Source organism: Podarcis muralis, chromosome 1 (assembly GCF_964188315.1).
Source record: "Podarcis muralis chromosome 1, rPodMur119.hap1.1, whole genome shotgun sequence".
Lineage (NCBI taxonomy): Eukaryota > Metazoa > Chordata > Lepidosauria > Squamata > Lacertidae > Podarcis > Podarcis muralis.
In genome coordinates, this window is record NC_135655.1 from 56000760 (window position 1) to 56020516 (window position 19757).

The window sequence follows — 19757 nt, forward strand, 5'->3', positions numbered from 1 at the left end:
CAAACATTGCATCCTGTAGACTTTCAGACCAACTCAATTCAGACACAATAGCAGTCCATGGCTTGCTGTTATGAGCACAAGCCAGGATTCTTCAACTATAGTAACCTGACTTGTGAGCCAACTGCAGTTTGACGCTAATGAAACAGAAAGCTTGCATTCTGATCCCCAGGAGTATGGAAGGAAGAGAGTGATGAATGCACACCCCAAGGTTTGTGTTGGTTTATACTTGTAACCACAAACCAGATATTGCCTGGGGTTCAGAGATAAACTATGGCAGAAAAGGGAATGTCAGGGTCCAGGTGCCTGATGTGCAGCGGCGTAGCGTGGGTTGTCAGCACCCGGGGCAAGGCAAGTAATTTGCGCCCCCTAACCCCTAACCTGCCGCAGCTGCCAGCTTCTTCTTGCTGCTGCCTGGGCTGGGGTATTTACGGTAAGGTAGCCACGGCGGCGGCGGCAGGTCCGTGTCAGGTGATCTGAGGCGAGTTGCCGCTGGTGCTGCCGCCCAAACGATGCCGCTTGCCCAGAGGAGGAGGAGGGCAGAGAGGCGAGGAAAATGCAACATGGCCCAGCAGCTGCAGCAGCAGCAGTGGCAGCGGGGCTGTGAGGAGGGGCTGCCTGGCGCGCCCTCCGTGGCCCTGATGCGCGGGAACTGCAGTGAGCGCTGAGAGCCGCTGCCAGCTCGTCGGTTCTGCGAGACATGGGGCTCTGCTACAGCCTGTGCCCGAGGCTCTTCGGCGACTCCGGAGGCGGCGAGCGCCCCCCCCCCAGATGTTGCGCCCGGTGCGGCCGGCCCCCCCTGCACCCCCCACGCTACGCCACTGCTGATGTGGCCCTTCAGACCTATATGGCCCTAACCAAGCCATCCACTGACCCTGCTCTGCCTCAGGTGCTTTTGCCTGACTGAAACTAGACCTTGAACTGTGATGCCTTTTGTTTGCCTAGAGGGATGTTTCAGTCCATCTGGCTCTCCATAAATGGAGAGTGGAGAGGAGTGGCCCATTGAAAACCTATTGACTTTTACATGGCTAGGATGTAGCCTACTGTACAAAGGTAAGGGTCACATCTATTACTGCATCATTTTTTGACTCTTGTCCTACCTACCATGGTCATGCAGCCCCCAAATGCTGCTAAAAATATAAATTAGGCCCTTGTGTTGAAAATAGTTCCCAACTTTAAACTTTGGTTATTCCGAGAGCTAAATGGGTTGAAATCCCACACAGTTAGAGATTATTATTATAATTTTACATTGGATCAATGCCCCATCTCCAATCCTGAACTGACAGGGGGGGGGAGCTTTTCAAAAGAGGCCAAGAGAAAATCCATGCTTTTAGGTGTTTTTTGAGATGCTGAGGGAAGTATTGAGATCACTATTCACTTCACAAAAGCTACTAGTCGCCGTTGGAAGAAAAACTTACGTATCTTCCCTCAGTTCCCATTTTCATTTCTAACACAGAAGCATGCCAGAACGAAACAGTCAACAGAAGTGCTTTTAACTCAAATCCTTTTCAATTAATCCACTAAAGCTTTCATTGATTAATCTACCATGATGAAGCTCGCTTGCCTTGAGGATTGCCATTGCAAATTTGTACTACAAAATGGCATGCAATAAAATATCTACAGGAAACGATCACATCCAGTTATTTTTATAGTGCTGGCACACATACAGGCAGTTTTGGCAAGTTCGGATTTTTTTATAGCTTTTCATTCCTCTCTTTTTGACCGGGAGAGAAATACGGCACAATGAAATCATGTTGCTATGAGAAGCCCTGTCTCAACGGAGCTACTGGTGACATTATGATGGCTGCAGGAAGCATGTGTGTTACCACTATGCAGCAAACATTTCAACATAGAATAGGCATGCTCAAGCATCTTTAGACATCCATATTGGGTTTCTGAGAAATCCACTTGGCCCAGATCTTCCTGATGCATGTACACGGCTGTTTTAAAAATGCATGTATTGCTCCCATGCATCACATTTTTACTGACGATGGCATTGGTGAAACCTCATTTCCTTCAACAATCGTAATAATGTGCAGCACAGTGTGCAACTGTGAAACCAGGAGCAACAGGCATCTCTTTGGATTCAATTACTTTACACTTGCAGAAAGGGCAACAGAACTCAGTGAAATTCTTTGCATGCTTACTGTGTTCAGTGCAGCTTATTCCCTAGTGTGTTTAAGACTGCATCGTAAAGTTTGTTACTCACATGATAAACCCATGGTTTGGAGAATCGGGAATGGGCACCAGGGAGACTAAGGTCTATGCACTCGCTTCTTTCCTTACCACAAACCAGGATGACCCACCAGGATCAAACCATAGTTTGGAAATTTGTTGCATCGAAACATTAACAGCTAACTATGATTTGCTGGTAGCCAGAAGCAGAAGCTTCTAATCTCCTCCTCTCCTACACACAAGAAGGGCCCATAAGCCTGTGGCTAGGAGCTGTTCATCCCTGAATCCCTAGACTGAACCAATGTGAACTGCAGGTGAAAGCCCCCAACTTGTGATTAAAGGTGATCCACCTGCTATAGTATCTCACTTTGACTAATGCATCATTTCCCCTCCAGTATGTGAATGATTGCTGCCGGGCAAGTTTCAGAATTTCTGGAAAGCCTTGTTAACATTTCCATTCACCATTTCAAAGCAAGACACAGAATGTGTGCTCACACAACGGAATACCAGGGATATGTGGGTTGACCACTTATCTCATTTCCATCCCACACATTAATGCTACCAATTTCTACTTGAATAGCATATCATCTCACCACTGCATAGCTCTTGCATAGGGGTAAGTGTTGTCATCATAGCACAGACCCACAACGAGCACCTCTAGAGCAGCACCTAGACCCACTTGACAAGAAGCACCAGGAATGGGGAATTAGGAACATCCCAAAGTAATTTCTTTTGTGGAATGGGCCATTTCCTTTGAGCTACCATTGTTGCTTTGATGCAACTGGTCTTTCTAAGTGTACTACACCCAGTGTGGATTAGCAGTGACTGGGATGGGTCACCAGCCAATTTAAACAAAGTTTTACTCCAGACACTGATTTTTAGTGCCAGGACTTCGCCCTGAAATACATAAAGAAAAGGGGGGAAATTGCTTGTGGATATTAAAATATTACAACCAGCCCTTCGTGAGGCCTCCTTGTTAGCTAATTAAATAAAAACTGTGACTCTGCCATTGTGTATCTCCTGGCAAACTGAAATAGAGTTGTCCACTCTTATTTCAGTGATTATTACCATGAAAGCAATGTTGTTCATACAAACTATGCAACCCTTTGTCCAAGATCCAAGATTTTGCTTGGAAGAGGCAAGAGTATGCAAAACCTACTCATGAAAATGAATCCATCCCATTTTCTTTACAGGACAGGAAAAGCCAAAGCAAGCATCATAAGAACAAGCCAAAAGATAAGACAAAAACAACTTTGGAAAGCTTTAACTGTCCACTTAAGAAACAGATGTTACCTGGAAATAGTCTGTGATGAAGGATCCAAGTTCACTCTTCAACAATCGCCTGAAAAGGAATGGATCACATGTTATAAAAAATGTTTTACAGGCAGATTTCCCAGAGCCCATTCAATAAAAATCAACTCTATAAAACACAGGTGTACCAATAAGGACTGCAAACCATCTTGAAGCATTCTTTTTGTTTTAAATTCTTTCCTGTTTCCCATGTGCCTCTGATATGGCCACTGACCAAAACCCAGAACAGTTTGTTGGGATATGAGTACTACGCAGCTGCAAACTAGCTCGATGTACACACCCACACACAGAGGGAGGAAGGGAAGACCTGCTGTCCTAAATCACTTTTCTCTTTATGGGTCACAGTGTTTTCTTTTGATGTACAGTGGTGCCCCGCAAGACGAATGCCTCGCAAGACGGAAAACTCGCTAGACGAAAGGGTTTTCCGTTTTATGAGCTGCTTCGCAAGACGAATTTCCCTATGGGCTTGCTTTGCAAGACGAAAACGTCTTGCAAGTTTGTTTCCTTTTTCTTAACACCATTAATACAGTTGCGACTTGACTTCGAGGAGCAACTCATAGAACGCAGTGTACATAGTAGCCTTTTTTGAGGTTTTTAAAGACTTTGGTGATTTTTGAAGCTTTTCCAAAACTTCTTTTGCAGCCATTTGGTAAGTTAAGCTTTTAAAACTTTTTTGAGGGGTTTTGGATTTTGGGTTGGGGTGTTTGGAATTCAAGGACTTGGTGTTGGGGAGGGGTTTGCAAGAATCTGGAAGCTTGTGTGTTTTTTTCCTGCATTTTTATGATTTTTTGTGACCATTGGGGCACTCTGCTGTGTTTTTTTTTAAAAAAATCTGGGTTTGAATTTCTGTGTGCTGGGTGGCTGGGGGAACAGTTGGGGAGGGGTTTGCAAGAATCTGGAAGCTTGTGTGGTTTTTTCTGCATTTTTATGGTTTTCTGTGACCATTGGGCCACTCTGCTGTTTTTTTAAAAAAATTCTGGATTTGAATTTCTGTGTGGTGGGTGGCTGGGGGAACAGTTGGGGAGGGGTTTGCAACAGTTGGGGAGGGGCTGGGGGAACAGTTGGGGAGGGGTTTGCAACAGTTGGGGAGGGGCTGGGGGAGCTTTTCAGGCGATGCTTCGAGGTGACTGATTGCACCACCATCACCCTGCGGGAATTCTGGAAGGACCACTTCAACATCGTCACCTGCTTGAAGATGATCACCAGGGCCTGGGACGGGATCAGCCAGAGAAATTTGAATTGCGCTTGGCGCAGCCTGTGGCCGGACTGTGTGGCACCAAGTGACTCTGATGCACCAGAGTCAACAGTGGTGCAGGACATTGTTGCCTTGGGGAGGACCATGGGCCTGGAGGTCACAGAGGAGGACATCAGCGAGCTGGTGGAGGAGCACGACCACGAGCTGACCACCCAGGAGCTGGTCGAACTGCAGGCAGAGGCTGCGCAGGAGCAGGCCTCGCTGGAAGAGGAGGAAGCAACTGAGGAACAGCTGTCCTCCAAAGAACTGAGGGACGTTTGCCTGAAGTGGAAGGATGTGCAGGCTTTTGCACAGCGGCACCACCCTGACAAGCACGTGGCACATGACCTTGTGAACACTTTTGATACGAGGGTCATGTCGCCTTTCAGGGAGGTGCTGAAAAGGCGGATGAAGCAGCAGACCATGGACAGGTTCTTCAGCAAGAAGCAAAGAGTGGAAGAGGAACCTTCTTCGAGTTGTCCCCCAGAGTCTTAGAAAATGTACTGTACACTTTGTTGATTTTTAAATGTTTTTCTGTCATGTTTAGAAACTTAAATTATTGTTCCTTCAATTTTTGAAATGCTCTTTACAGTATGTGTGACTTTAAAGAGCATTTAATAAACTCTTGTTGTACCAAATTTGGCTTTGTTTGGACCTTTTTTGACCATAGGAACGCATTAATTGATTTTCAATGCATTCCTATGGGAATTCGTGATTCGCAAGACGAAAAATTCGCTAGACGAAAAAACTCGCAGAACGAATCAATTTCGTCTTGCGAGGCACCACTGTAGTTGATCCACAAAAGAGATGCAAGGGTGTTTTGGTGCGATCTGTCAACCCTTTTCTCACTGGTCACTGGTCCTTGCTTTTTTTTAATCATCCTAATCACTGGGCAAACTAGTTTGCCAACAGAGTTCTTATCTGGGCATGTGAGATGAAGATGAAAAAAGGCCATTCTCTCCATCATATTATTGACTGACATCTTCCAGCCTTCTCTCCAACCCCACCACTCCAGTACACTTACTATTTGTGTTCTTGCTACAAGCCAACCTGCTTAATAAAATGCATGACCACCATTCCTAACTTCCAAAATATGGATATAATTTACCATTTGCAGACCACAAATAAATTTAAAAGTCACAGAATGTTATGAGAGGGGGAAAGCAGAAAGCAACCACATATTGTCCAAAGGAAACTGCAGTATCTACCAATTTTCCAATTTACTTTGTTATTCCTCTGCGTCCAACCAGTCCATGACATTGGGGAGCCTTTTCAATATAGTGTCTCTGCTGTTGAATAGCCTACCCAGAAAGGGTCTTTCAGCATCATCCAGATGGCCTTTTCAGTGCCAGGTAAATATATCTTTATTCACCCAGGTTTTTCAAGTGCATTTTAAATCCTGGCTGTAAATTATTTAATGCCATTTCTTCCCTTATGATTACTGTCATTTCTATATATTACTGTGATTTTATTTTTTGCAAGCCACCCAGAGAATATTTATTGAGGGGTGGCTATATAATTCTAATAAATGATGAAGATGAGGATAATAGTAATACTGTCAATCCATAAAGCAAGATCAATTGTACTACCTTTCCCCCCACAATTTAAAGGACAACCTATCTTTCTAAGGTTAAATTTGGAGAATGCATTAAGAAAACAGTTTGATGGGTGACAGGGGAGGGAGGAATCAGATTCTAGAGGCAACTTATAAAGTAATTTGTCAAAGCATGCAGAAGCAATCGTCTTACTCCGATGATATAAAAATCAGTGAACAGAATTTTAAGGAGCCTTCATTTTTAAATCAAACCTTGTGGGAGGAATTTCATGCCTTATAGATTTGTTTTCAAGTAGAATATTGAAAAAAAGAAGACGAGTACAAAAAGGCTTTTATACTGCCATGGAGAATGTTAAAACTGTTCCTACATAACTTTGCGTAACCTCAGCAGTTTCATCCCCAAAACAGTGGCACTCAAAACACTGATAACCTTTTGTCAAAACAGCTTGGCTTCCTCTGTGTTGACGACGTTCAAACTAAGTTCATAGAGGCGGGTGGGGAGAGGACATTGAAGGATGAGAAAAGACAAGGAGGTCATTCTTTATGGTTACTCAAGGTTAAGAGTAGTATTTTAAAAGCCATGATTGCTGGCACTGCAAAGAGAAAAACCCAAGTCTGGGAAATGAAACAAACTCTACCCAGTGCTCACTTTGTAGAGTCTTATTCTAGGAAATTAATCTTTTAGCATAATTGTCTGATGAGGGCTTTTGTTTAAATGAACTTAGCACGCAAGTAACTAGTCTGTCTTTCACACTGCAAGTATCCCAGCTTTCACCAGTGGACTGAGATACTCAGAAATTAATGAACAATGAAATATATGTCAAGATGTTGGAGGTCGGAGCCCCCATACAGCTGTTGCCCAGGTGCCATGCCTATAACACACACACACACACAATTCAGTGCCAAACCATTAATTTCACCTGTTAGAACCCAAACCGCAAGCATCCAGTGCCGCTAGAAGCCAACCATCAAAGCAGAAATCTGATTTCACCTTTTGAAATATACCTCCACGAATCACTGTGACTGAAGAATAGGCAGCAACCCAAGGTTCAAGATTATTTAATCAAACCACAAAAAAACCCGCGCTCACTCATTCCTGAAGCAGCAAGAGGAGGAGAAAAGAGCTCAATAACAACCATACCTTAAAAAATAATAGGTATGTGGAAATTCCCTAATTTTGGGGATCTCTGCTCTGGATCCTGCAAATATAACTATGCATAACAATATCTCTGACCGTGTACAGAGTAGTTGCTATTAGTCAACTAAAACATCTGCAATACTATCAGCTTCCTAGCTCCACAGAGAGTTCAATAATTTGGTGAGTGTGTGATTGGGGTACAGTGGAAATCAAAGCAGCCTATTAAGAGCCTGATGTCATCTATTGGCATATGGGTCTGATCCAGCACTCACTTTCCCCATGTAGAATCATTTTGTACATGATGAGCTTTATGCTTAGTGCCAGTAGAAGATGATGTGTTGGGGTGGGCAGTGCTCACCTAACCCCCAACAGCTGAGTCACTGGTGGTCATCAATAAGAAGAGGGAGACAGCCAATCCTGTGCTCCCAACACTATGTTTGCACCATGTCAACCTCCCCAGTGCCTCGCCTCTCTCGTTCCTGGTAAGCAGTAACTCAGCTGTCAGGAGAGAGCACCACCACTCCACCCGCTACTGCTTAGTGCATTTCTGTGTTGATATATAAGAAAAGCTTCAAGCAACAGTTACTGCATCGCTGCCAATAAAAATAAAAAAGGCAGGCTGTGAATCTCGTAAACCAACCAACTGCCATGGTCATATACACACAGGTCTCAGTTGCGCCACCTGTTCTGCATCAGGCAGGCAATTCCATACAACAGAGTCAGAGCAACATACCTTACATTTTCATTGAGGATGTAGAGTTCATTGTTTTGCAAGCCTCCCCCTTTGAACACATTGATCACTGCTGTTTGAACACTGCCAAATAGAAGCAAGACAGTTAGGGCAGCCATAAATAACTTGCATCAGTATGATTTACACGGAGCAATGAAACAGCAGTCAGGAGCCATGTAAATATATCAGTAAGCAGAGAAGTAGATTAATTGTCCTTAAATTGCTTCTGCTTTTTCCCCCCTCTCCCTGGAATCATCAGAGTTCTTTGCCAATGGCTGCCAATAAGTAACAGAGCAGAAAACACAGTTTATACACACCAAGGGACTAATACCCGCTCACTCACCAACAAGCAGAAGTTATTAGACCCACACTAAGCTACTGCTATTAAACTACTGCCACCTAACAAGAGCTCTGCTGGCCAAAGAACCTTCTAGTCCAGCATCCTCATGGTGACCAAAAAGATGCCTTTTGGAAGCCCACAAGCAGGACCACCAGAGTGCAAAAACACTCTTTCCACTTGTGTTTCCCTGCCTCTGACATAGCGGAGGTAGAGCATAGCCATCATGGCAAGTAGCCAGTGGCACAGGTCATTTTCAGTGCCATTTTTCATGACCGCTGCATCATCTTGTTCAGCAACAAAAACACACTAAAAAAAATGCCATCTTGTATTCCCATTTACTCTTGGAAATATGGGCGTAGAGATATAATGGATGGCTAGACATTTAAGAAAATTGACTGTGTTTCACAGGCTTGTACTAACTATAATAATAATATAATAATTTATTATTTATACCCTGCCCATCTGGCTGAGTTTCCCCAGCAACTCTGGGCGGCTCCCAATCAAGTGTTAAAAACAGTACAGCGTTAAATATTAAAAACTTCCCTGAACAGGGCTGCCTTCAGATGTCTTCTGAATGTCAGGTAGCTGTTTATCTCTTTGACATCTGATGGGAGGGCGTTCCACAGGGCGGGCGCCACTACCGAGAAGGCCCTCTGTCTGGTTCCCTGGAACCTCACTTCTCACAATGAGGGAACCGCCAGAAGGCCCTCGGCACTGGATCTCAGTGTCCGGGCTGAACGATGGGGGTGGAGACGCTCCTTCGGGTATACAGGACCGAGGCCGTTTAGGGCTTTAAAGGTCAGCACCAACACTTTGAATTGTGCTCAGAAACGTACTGGGAGCCAATGCAGATCTCTCAGAACCGGTGTTATGTGGTCCCGGCGGCCACTCCCAGTCACCAGGCGGGACTCCCCCAACAAGGGGGGAAAGGGATCAAGTACTGTAGATTTCCTACCTGTGTTACTAGGTGGTCCATCACAGCAAAGAACCAAGGACCCCTATTCCATCAAGGGTATTATCCAGGAAAGGTAGGGGAAAACAGACCAGCATAGTCAAGGGAACAAGAGTCTTCACTGAATTTGGAAATAGACTCAATTCAGCTGTGTGGGCATCTGCTTGTACAAAGTTACCCCTCTATCATGCGGAACAATGCTGTTAGCAAAGAAATTCCACAGCACAGTTTTGAGAGTAAAATGTGACTGGAGTCAGTCACTGCAGTTGGTGTATTCTACAGAAAACAGCAAGCATCAGATTAGGGATGGGCTTTTGGCTCCTGATCTAATGTCAGAAGCTGCAACATCAAACCTTGTCTGACATTATACAACGGAGCCTTGGGCTCTTGCATTCCTGCCAAGCTAGCGCTCAGATTCTTTTCCTAACTTCCAGTTTAAAACATACCACCGTCTTAACATTTAAATCAGCAAGCTATGGTTTGCACTCGCCCTGCAAACCAGAATTGAAAGCTATGGTTTGAGATTACATTTCTGAGCACAATTCAAAGTGTTGGTGCTGACCTTTAAAGCCCTAAACAGCCTCAGCCCAGCATACCTGAAGGAGCGTCTCCACCCCCATCATTCTGCCTGGACACTGAGGTCCAGTGCCGAGGGCCTTCTGGTGGTTCCTTCGCTGCAAGAAGCCAAGTTACAAGAAACCAAGTAGGGGGCCTTCTCGGTAGTGGCACCCGCCTGTGGAACGCCCTGCCACCAGATGTCAAAGAGAAAAACAAGCAGACTTTTAGAAGACATCTGAAGGTAGCCCTATTTAGGGAAGCTTTTAATGTTTAATAGACTATTGTATTTTGATATTCTGTTGGAAGCCGCCCAGAGTGGCTGGGGAAACCCAGAAAGATGGGCGGGGTATAAATAATAAAATATTGTTGTTGTTGTTGTTACAGATGCACCAAGAGGCAGGATAGATACATATGGTTTTGAATGCTTTTTACAATTTCTGTAAAAAACAAATATAAAATTATGCACTCTGAAAATATGTACCATACCTACCGGTGAAGACTCCCTAGTATGGATAGTTTCTACTGCTTACCATTGCTTAAAAGGTTGATTGGGGAAACAGAACTAGATGCCATCAAACACACAAAAATAGAGGCATTACACAAATTCATTCATCTAGTTTTAATGCACTTGCTACATTGAGGTGGGGGGGGGGGAATGCCTGTGTAGGCAAGTTGCTGATGCATGATGGAATATAATGGAGCCTCTCCCACATACTGTACACACATTTACTCAATTAAATTCAATTAAGCTATGCAAAGGCAGCTTTTCTGAGTGAAAAGCGTGCTGCTCACCTGTTCCAGGCAGAGTTGGAGCTAAGCTGCAGAGACTGCCGAGCTGCCAGGAACCGTGGCAAATCGGTCAGTACCGGGGAGCTCATGAAACGTGGCCGGGGCCTCCGGAATGAGCCCATCTTCTGGAACTGGAAAGCGAGAGCTGGGGCTATGGTGGAATCCTTGGTCATAAGTTCAGGTGGAAAGGATCCAGGAAGCGGCTTGTGGTGGGGGGCAATAGAAAATGCCAGAGATAATGCCTTTCCCCCCACCTTTCAAAAGCAAAATTCAACCTGTAGCAAGAAAAAAAAAGGAATGGGTGGAATGTTACAGAATGACACTCACTCCCAAAGCATCTCTTGGTAGCACAACGGGGACGGGGGGACCAGAGAGTCTGTATCAGCACTGCTGTGCTAGCTGCAGAGTTCATGAAGGGTCATGCTAAAAGAAATAATAAAACCCATTCTACGGGGAAATTTCAGTTTTATTGAGAGGTTTTGGTTTTAGACACTAATACTGAAGGATTCAGAGTACTCTAAAAAACAGAAACCCCCTCAGAAACTAAAGTTTGTAATGTACCATCAAAAAAATATTATATAAAAAAAAACAAATAGAAAAGGGATGGAGGATGGGGAATTCCAGACACAGAACTATATAATCTTTGGAGAAAGGCTGTAGCTGAGCTGCAGAGCATCTACTTTGCATTCAGAAGGTCCCAGGTTCAATCCCAGGCATCTCCACACAGGGCTAGGAGAGACGCCTGTTTGAAACCCTGGAGAACAGCTGCCAGTCCATGTAGACAATACTAAACGAGATGGGCAATGGTCTGATTCAGCATAAGGCAGTTTTCTTCTTTAAAAAAAGAAAAAAGGATTCATCGTACATTGCTTTCTGTTATGTACTGAGTTGAATAGGATCCAAAAGGCAGCAGTCTGATTGGTCCTAGAACAATAGGATCCAGAATGCAGCAGTCTGATTGGTCCACAGGAGCCACCCAATTCAGCTCCAGGTGGAAGTGAATCCGCAACCTGATTGGCCTACAGGTGAATCCTGGAATTAGCCAATCACGTGGGGCCCATTGTGTAAATAATGTATATAAAGCAGACATTCTGGGGGAATTTCCATTCCTCCTCACCACTATTAGCTGAATAAAGAGCATGAAATCCACTCTCGACTCCCAGTATATTTCAGTTTCACAAGAGATGTCTGCCCAGTTTCGAGAGAGATCTCTTCTCCTGACGCTGCAGTCCCTGGAATATAACCAAAGCTGTTTTGAGGGTCACACAATCCCCCAAAGAACCTTTGGGAGAGTAAAGAAGTCAAGAAGGAATTGAGAGACATTGGCTGCAGGAACAGCCACTCTCGTGCACAACCAACCTTTGAGTCCAACCCAGGCATGCTAAAAATTGTCTGCTTCTGATCAGCTTCTCTAGGCTGAGCATGTGAAAGGAGACGGGTCATCATTTCACATTTAAGTTATGTTTACAACAAGACTCTTAATCTCAAGGTCATGGGTTCGAGACCCATGTTGGGCAAAAGATTCCTGCATTGCATGGGGCTGGACTAGATGACTCTTGGGGGCTCTTCCAACTCTGTTTGCATGCAGAAGGTCCCAGGTTTAATTCCCAGTGACATTTCCAGGCAGGACTTGGAATGCCCTCTGAAACCCTGGAGAGGCTGCCAGTCAGAGATGGACCACTGCTCTGACTCAGTATACAGCAATTTCCTATGTTCCTAATTTTAGGAACATAATGCTGCCTTCTTCACTCCAGCCAGTGTTACTAAAGATGCACACCCTTTTACCATTTGTGGGTGCATGTGTAAAAATGCCATTGGATTGAAGCTCACACCAGATAAAAGCTAGCTGACAGGTGCTTGTTTGTGAGCATCCACAAAGTTCAGTCATGACGGCAATAATAAAAAAAGGTAAACCCTTTTTCAGACCACAGAGATGACACACCAGCCACTGAAATCCACTAGGTTTAGCTTATATTTAGCTTGGATACATTTGCAGAATACTTCAGATCCACTCTGAAGCACCTACCACAGACCAAGCCCCACAAAGCTGTGTTTCCCACACGCAAATGGCACCAGCATTTCCCCTTCACAGTATGGGGTTTCTCTCATCCCAAGTTCCCAGATTTCCTTCTGAATGCTGCTCTGTCTACCAAGGCAGCTCTTAGTCATTTGCTGGCCATGCCATTTCCACATGCCCTGCAATATATTATTATACTAGGGGTTGGAAATCCCGAATAGGGTTTTCGGGAATCTGCTGGGGATTCCAGCTATCAGAAATTTACAGTATATAAACAAAACACAGAGCAGTATGCATGTAACTGTTTGCTGCAAAAAGGGGGGAGGGGACAAAAGAAAAATAAATCAGCATTCTTTAAAATACACACACATTTTAGGATTTCCATCACTGCTCTTTTCAAATGTTCCCTCATTCGGCTTCCTGCAACCACAATGGCACTAATGAAAGCAGTGGAGCCTAAAGGCTGTTAGTCACAGAGGCAGCAACCTTGACCAGCTAGCTAGCCCATCACAGCAAGAGGAGGAAAAGGAGGAGGACACAGCTAAAGCAAAAGAACCAGAAGTATGTCAGGGGCTCAGGAGCAGAGGCACAGGAAAGGGAGGAAATAGAGAGCGAGGGGGAGGAATCCGAAGGAAATGTTAGCGATGACAGCGGTCCGAGGTCTCTGAGTCTTTCCAGCGAATCGGAAGATTCACAGAAAGGGGCTCCCATGGTCAGAGCAAGGGGGGTGCCTAGGGGGACACCCCAGGAAGAGGGGGCCAGGGGGGACTCGGAGAGCAGCAGTTGGAAATCAGGACCAGCTTCCCCACCAGAGCGCAGTAGGGGGGAGGAGTCCCAGGTATCGGGATCAGGAGGCTCACCGCCAGCGGGAGGAGAGGAGTCAGGATTGGCCACGCCTCCATCGGAGAGCGAGGAAACGGTCAAGAGGAAGGTTGAACGCTGGGCGCGCGCGCCAAGTTCAAATGTACAGGAGGGTGGCGCAGTTGGCAGCCCTGATAGGGAGCCAGGTCCCAAAGCCTGCCGAAAGGAGGGGGAGGAGTCAGGGGGGTCAGCGTCAGCGTCAGAAGAGTCCAAAAAGGAGGAGACCCCGGGGGGCAGAAGGACCCAGAGGAGAAAGGAGAGACGAAAGAGGTGGAGTAAGGTTAGAGTCTTAAGCTGGTGTACAGGGGGTGGAGACTCAGATGGAGCTTCGCCGGTCTAGCCTCTAAGACGTAGAGCTGGGCGCTGCGGATTAAAAATGGAAACTGTACTTCAATAAAGACTTTTGTACATTACTACCGGCTAGCGTTGGTCCTCTGTGAGCTGGGACCTGGAGCCAGCTCTGACAGTAATTAAATTGTAACAGACCAGCTTTCCAATCCATTCACTCATGTTGTCCAACCAGACACCAGAGATGATACAAAAACCATGGGATGAGGGTTTGCACAGTATTCTCTGTACAATTCAGTACATTCAAACCGCACAAGCTTTTGCACTGCCCACAAGGATTCAGTGGGTTGTGCAGCCAGTGCATGGAGGGGATGTGAACCCATGCAACCCCTTTTGCATGAGTACCCAGAGCAGAAGGGGAGAAAGAGAAGATGCTTCTCACAGGACTGCTTATGCCTTATGCAACTTTAAAAGGTACCAGTATTGTGCAGGAATAAATATCTGTGGTAGGTGTTGCCTAGCTTTCTTTGTTTGAATTCCTTCTTCTCCTTTCACCAGCACCCAATTTTGTGCTGACTCCAGTCTGATAAAAGGGGCTGGCCTGTGAGCAAATTAGGATCCTGCTGCAGTACAGAAGCCTGTAAGAAGGCCTCCAGACATGTTGCAACCGTACAATGCAAGGATGATCCTCACTGCAAGGGAAGCCATTTCTTAAGAATTCATCTAAGTCCTGAGGAACTAGGTGAGAGAGTGAAAGTTCTTCCTCACTACCACCCAACTATGAATAGCTCCACTTCCTGGGTTGGGTGTTTTGAAAAACATGCACAAATTTTCAGGTCCTGTTAGTGGTTTGACTACCTTTTTCATTATTATGCAAAAAGCATATTCATATATTATACGTTACTGGTTTATTTCTGGTTATCTTTCCACAAGGGCAGACATTGATGCCAAAATCCAGTATTGCCTGAGCTCAGCGAGTGCAGCTTTCTCCCAACTGAAGTGCAGACTGTTTGAGGATGGGGACATTCACAGGGAAACCAAAATGCTTGTTTACAAAGCTGTTGTACTACCAACCTTACTGTACACTTGTGAAACATGGACTACTTATAAATGTCAGCTCCTCAAAAGATTCCATCAACGGTGTCTCTGAAAAAATGTACATATCACATGAGAAGACAGGCAAACAAATGCCAGTGTAAAGGAAGAAGCAAAGATCACCGGTGTCGAAGCAATGATTCTTCAACATCAACTTCATCGGACTGGTCTGCTTGTTCAAATGCCTGATTATCGTCTTCCAAAGCAACTACTCTATTCCAAACTCCAAAAGAGGTTCAAAGACTCTCTCAAGGCAAGCCTTTAAAAATGTAGTATAAATATCAACAATTGGAGAACAGCCTTTACCAAAAGTGTCATGGACTTTGAAGACACTTGAACTCAGGACGAATGGGGAAAACGTGCTAAGAGGAAGGCATGTTTGGCAAACCCTCACCATGATCAACTCACACCCAGAAACCTAAGTCCCTACTGTGGAAGGACAGTGACTCTGTAAGTGACTGTGGAGGCCAATTCTGGATCCACATGTTCATGGAAGACAATCTTACTTGGCTACGAGTGATCGCCAAAGAAGAATGGGTTGATAGGTCTCTGTCGCTAAGGAGCTGACATACTATAATACTATTATGAGTTTGGGATGTTAAACTGTATGCCAGACCCCTCTAATCCCTGGATCCAGCAAGTGTTAAAAGCTACCCAAGCTTTCTAATTCCTGATATAGCCAAGCTAGCTTCCTGGTGAGGGGGTGGGGGATTACGGTGCTTGGTATGACATGACAAATGGGAGCCTCCCTTCCCTGAACAGACAAAGCTAGAATTGAGGGAGACAGTTGCTGTGATATGGGCCAGATGCAAAACAGCAAGCTGTGAGTAGACAGGGAGACAGAGCAATAGTATCTGTTTGAATCCAAGGCTGAGACTATGGGGGAAACAAGACTTTTGGGGGGTTGTTGATGCTGTGAACCCCTCCATCGTAGGCTCAGGTTGTATACTGTATATGTGGAAATAAACTATATATCTTAAAGACACCACAGTCTCCCACTGTGCCTCAATTCCAAAAGCAAACATGAACCTTGGTCAAAGCACCTGGAATCTCACACCACTCAGAGATTGGAGCAATGTGAAACAATACCTACTCATGAGCAAATGCAACAAGCTACCAAGCGCGCGTGCACACGCACACACACACACACACACACACACACACACACACAAGCTCCTTATAGCCATTTCTCCCAGATAGTGGTAAACAGTCTTCTGTTTAGGTTACATATATGAATAAAGCAAAACAGAAAATGTTATCTGCACTATTTCAAACAAGGAGCTTTGGGGAAAGGCAAGTTTTAGCATTATCTTTCCAAATTATGCTTCCCCTTCTCTTCCCCAGCAAAAAGCAGAGATGATAACTTTTTCATATTTTAGCTGTCCTTTCTTATTCCCTTTACCATGTTAAGACAAGTAACAACAGTTTATTCAGAAAGCAGTATAGGCAGGGACTGAGGCTTACTATAAAGATAGAAGACTTCTTGCCGTCCTTGGTAAGGTCCAAATAAACGAACATAAACATTGCCCATTCCTATATATGTTAACTTAGAAGAAAATCCTATCAGGTTTAATGCAGCTAGCTCGAAGGCAGGAATGCACAGGGGTGCTAATAAGATGAAAAAGACCTTTAAGATCCGTTGAGGTACCAAATCAAATTTCACAGAGCCTCATGAATTTTGCCACAGAGACTAGGAATTTCCCCGAGGCTGCTGCAGCAGGAAAATAAGAAATGCTACACATTTTTCTGTATCACATGAACAATTACTTTTAATCTTGATGTTGAACCTCTTTCTCCCTCCTCTCGTTAACAATTTACTGTACTCTTTTTGGTTCCTATGCTTCAGCATGCAGGCAGACGGTGCTAACTAATATTCAATATCACCTGCATTCATAGCAAAGAAACTGACTGTGTTTGATCTTTTGTGTTTGCTTGGAAGCCCAGAGGCAGCCAATTGCAAGAACATATTTAGCTCTAAAGCCACCATCTAAAGAGTCACTGGCTTCACCCATGCAGTATGTTTTGAAGTGTAGCCTCAAATGGCAAACCATTTTCCGAAATTGGAAAAGTTTCAAAAAACTTGTTGAAACGTAGGAACAGGCAATGCTATTAAAAGCAGGGAGCAAGGAAGAGGTCAAAAGTCCCATCAGGAATGCAGAAGCCCTTTGGGCATTCTCATAGATGGGCTCTGGGTTATACTTCTAATGGCTGCCCAGGGATATAAAATACCTGAACTTCCAAAGCATCCAATTCTCGTTCAGCTCTAACACACACAGGTTTCCTGAAACTGCTGACATTGAAGCAAGCAAACCATCCTGAAACACAGATGATGAATAACACTGTAGGAATGGTAAATCTATAACAGCCTTACAAATAATGGTTCAAATATGGCTGGCCAAGGAACAGTTCCAGAAGCATTTTTCCTCCACACCTAGCTTTAGTGGCTTCTGGACTTTGTCAGCTGGATATGTATTGAAACTTCATTAATTTTGTTATTTTTAACATTAAATAGATTCTGCTTCCTAGCCACCTGCAGGTGATTCTTACTTGCCCTGGGCAAGTGCCCGTTTACAAACCGGGGATAAATTAAAGTGTTTAGATTTCTATTTGTGGATTGCCATTCCACAAAAAAAGGCAAGTGCCTGAAATATTTTAGATATTTTGGAGGAGGTTTTCAAAAGTATCAGTCCAAGAAAGATCAATCAAACTCTCTGGGTTTTAAAAATATCATGAAGTTCCTTCCCACCCATTTATAACAGGCAACAGAGAAAGAATCGGCATGGAATCTATGCTGCTGCTCCTTCCTGCCCTTTCTAATAAAGTAAATCTTTAACTAGGTTTGTGATTAGTGAAATCCTTGATATGAGTTCCACTGATAAGGTCCCGACTCAAGACAACATGTTCATTTCCTAAACATATGAGTGTGTGTTTTGACTTTATTGTATCCAGCAGAAAGAAGCAACTTTAATATGTTCATTATTAGCATGTTCTATACAAAAGCATTTATGTGCACCCAAGTATACTTGGAACTTGTATATTTATAAAGCACATATATGCTCACTGATTTTCAGACACTGAAGACCTACTACCTATTTTGGAAGCTGTTTGGTTAACTGTTCTCTAAGTATTTGGACACCTCACATCTTTAGACCCAGCCAATATAGCCAACTATCGCCCAGTCTCAAATCTGCCATTCTGGGGCAAGGTGATTGAGCGGGTGGTTGCTGAACGACTCCAAGCACACCTGGAGGATGCTGACCATTTGAATCCCTTCCAATCGGGATTCAGGCCTCACCATGGGACTGAAACTGCCTTGGTCGCGCTGGTCGATGATCTCCAGCAGGCTAGGGACAAAGGTGAGAGCTGTTTCCTAGTTCTGCTGGATCTCTCAGCGGCCTTTGACACCATCGACCATAACATCCTTCTGGACCATCTAGAGGGGCTGGGAGCTGGGGGCACTGTTATACGGTGGTTCCACTCCTTTCTCCTGGGCCGTGTCCGAAAGTGGTGTTGGGGGATGAGTGTTCAGATCCCTGGGCTCTCACATGTGGGGTGCCTCAGGGTTTCGTCCTCTCCCCCATACTTTTTAATATCTATATGAAGCCGCTGGGAGAGATCATCAGGGGGTTTGGGCTGGGTGTTCATCAGTATGCAGATGATACCCAGCTCTACCTCTCCTTTAAATCAGAACCAGTGAAGGTGGTGAATGTCCTGTGTGAGTGCCTGGAGGCGGTTGGAGGATGGATGGTGGCTAACAGATTGAGGTTGAATCCTGACAAGACAGAAGTACTGTTTTAGGGGGACAGGGTGTGGGTGGGTGGGGGAGACTCCCTGGTCCTGAATGGGGTAACTATGCCCCTGACAGACCAGGTGCACAGCCTGGGAGTCATTTTTGACTCACAGCTGTCCATGGAGGCACAGGTTAATCCTGTGGACTGTCTGGCCAGAGTGGTGCATGCTCTGGTTATCTCCTGCTTGGACTACTGCAATGCGCTCTATGTGGGACTACCTTTGAAGGTGACCCAGAAACTGCAATAAATCCAGAATGCGGCAGCTAGACTGATGACTGGGAGTGGCACCGGGGCCACATAACATAGGTCCTGAGAGATCTGCATTGGCTCCCAGTATGTTTCCGAGCACAATTCAAAGTGTTGGTGCTGACCTTTAAAGCCCTAAATGGCCTCGGTCCTGTATACCTGAAGGAGCGTCTCCACCCCCATCGTTCAGCCCAGACACTGAGATCCAGCGCCGAGGGCCTTCTGACAGTTCCCTCTCTCCAAGAAGTGAGGTTACAGGGAACCAGACAGAGGGCCTTCTTGGTAGTGGCGCCTCCCATCAGATGTCAAGGAAATAAGCAGCTATCTTATTTTTAAAAGACATCCGAAGGCAGCCCTGTTTTGGGAAGTTTTCAATATTTAACGCTGTATTGTTTTTAACACTCGATTGGGAGCCGCCCAGAGTGGCTGGGGAAACTCAGCCAGATGAGCGGGGTATAAATTATTATTATTATTATTATTATTATTATTATTATTATTATTATTATTATTCTGGTGACTGCATTTTGAAACTGTTGCTAAACAATCTTTAAAAGTACAACCCACAGAGAATTTTGGCTATCCAGCCTGGATATTACCAGTGCACAAGTCACAAAGAGCAGATCTACTTTTCAAGACAAGCTTGCAGTTGCTGGTGCACTGGATTAAGCTGGAAAAGGGTA

General features: G+C 44.8%; 1 protein-coding gene across 9 annotated transcripts in view; it reads right to left on the reverse strand.

Annotated features, from left to right (window-relative positions):
- The window catches only part of PRR5L (proline rich 5 like), a 77641-nt gene that overhangs the window by 36542 nt on the left and 21342 nt on the right, over positions 1-19757 (reverse strand). For 8 of the 9 annotated variants that reach the window (XM_077929077.1, XM_077929073.1, XM_028727804.2 and 5 more), the window contains exons 2-4: positions 10783-11054; positions 8144-8224; positions 3466-3514 (exon numbers count right to left, since the gene is read on the reverse strand). In XM_077929077.1, coding sequence (XP_077785203.1) covers positions 3466-3514; positions 8144-8224; positions 10783-10952 — 300 coding nt within the window. In that variant the 5' untranslated portion in view covers positions 10953-11054. Of the gene's footprint in view, positions 1-3465; positions 3515-8143; positions 8225-10782; positions 11055-17269; positions 17356-19757 lie in introns of all 9 variants that reach the window. The other variant, XM_028727837.2, reaches the window with a different exon arrangement.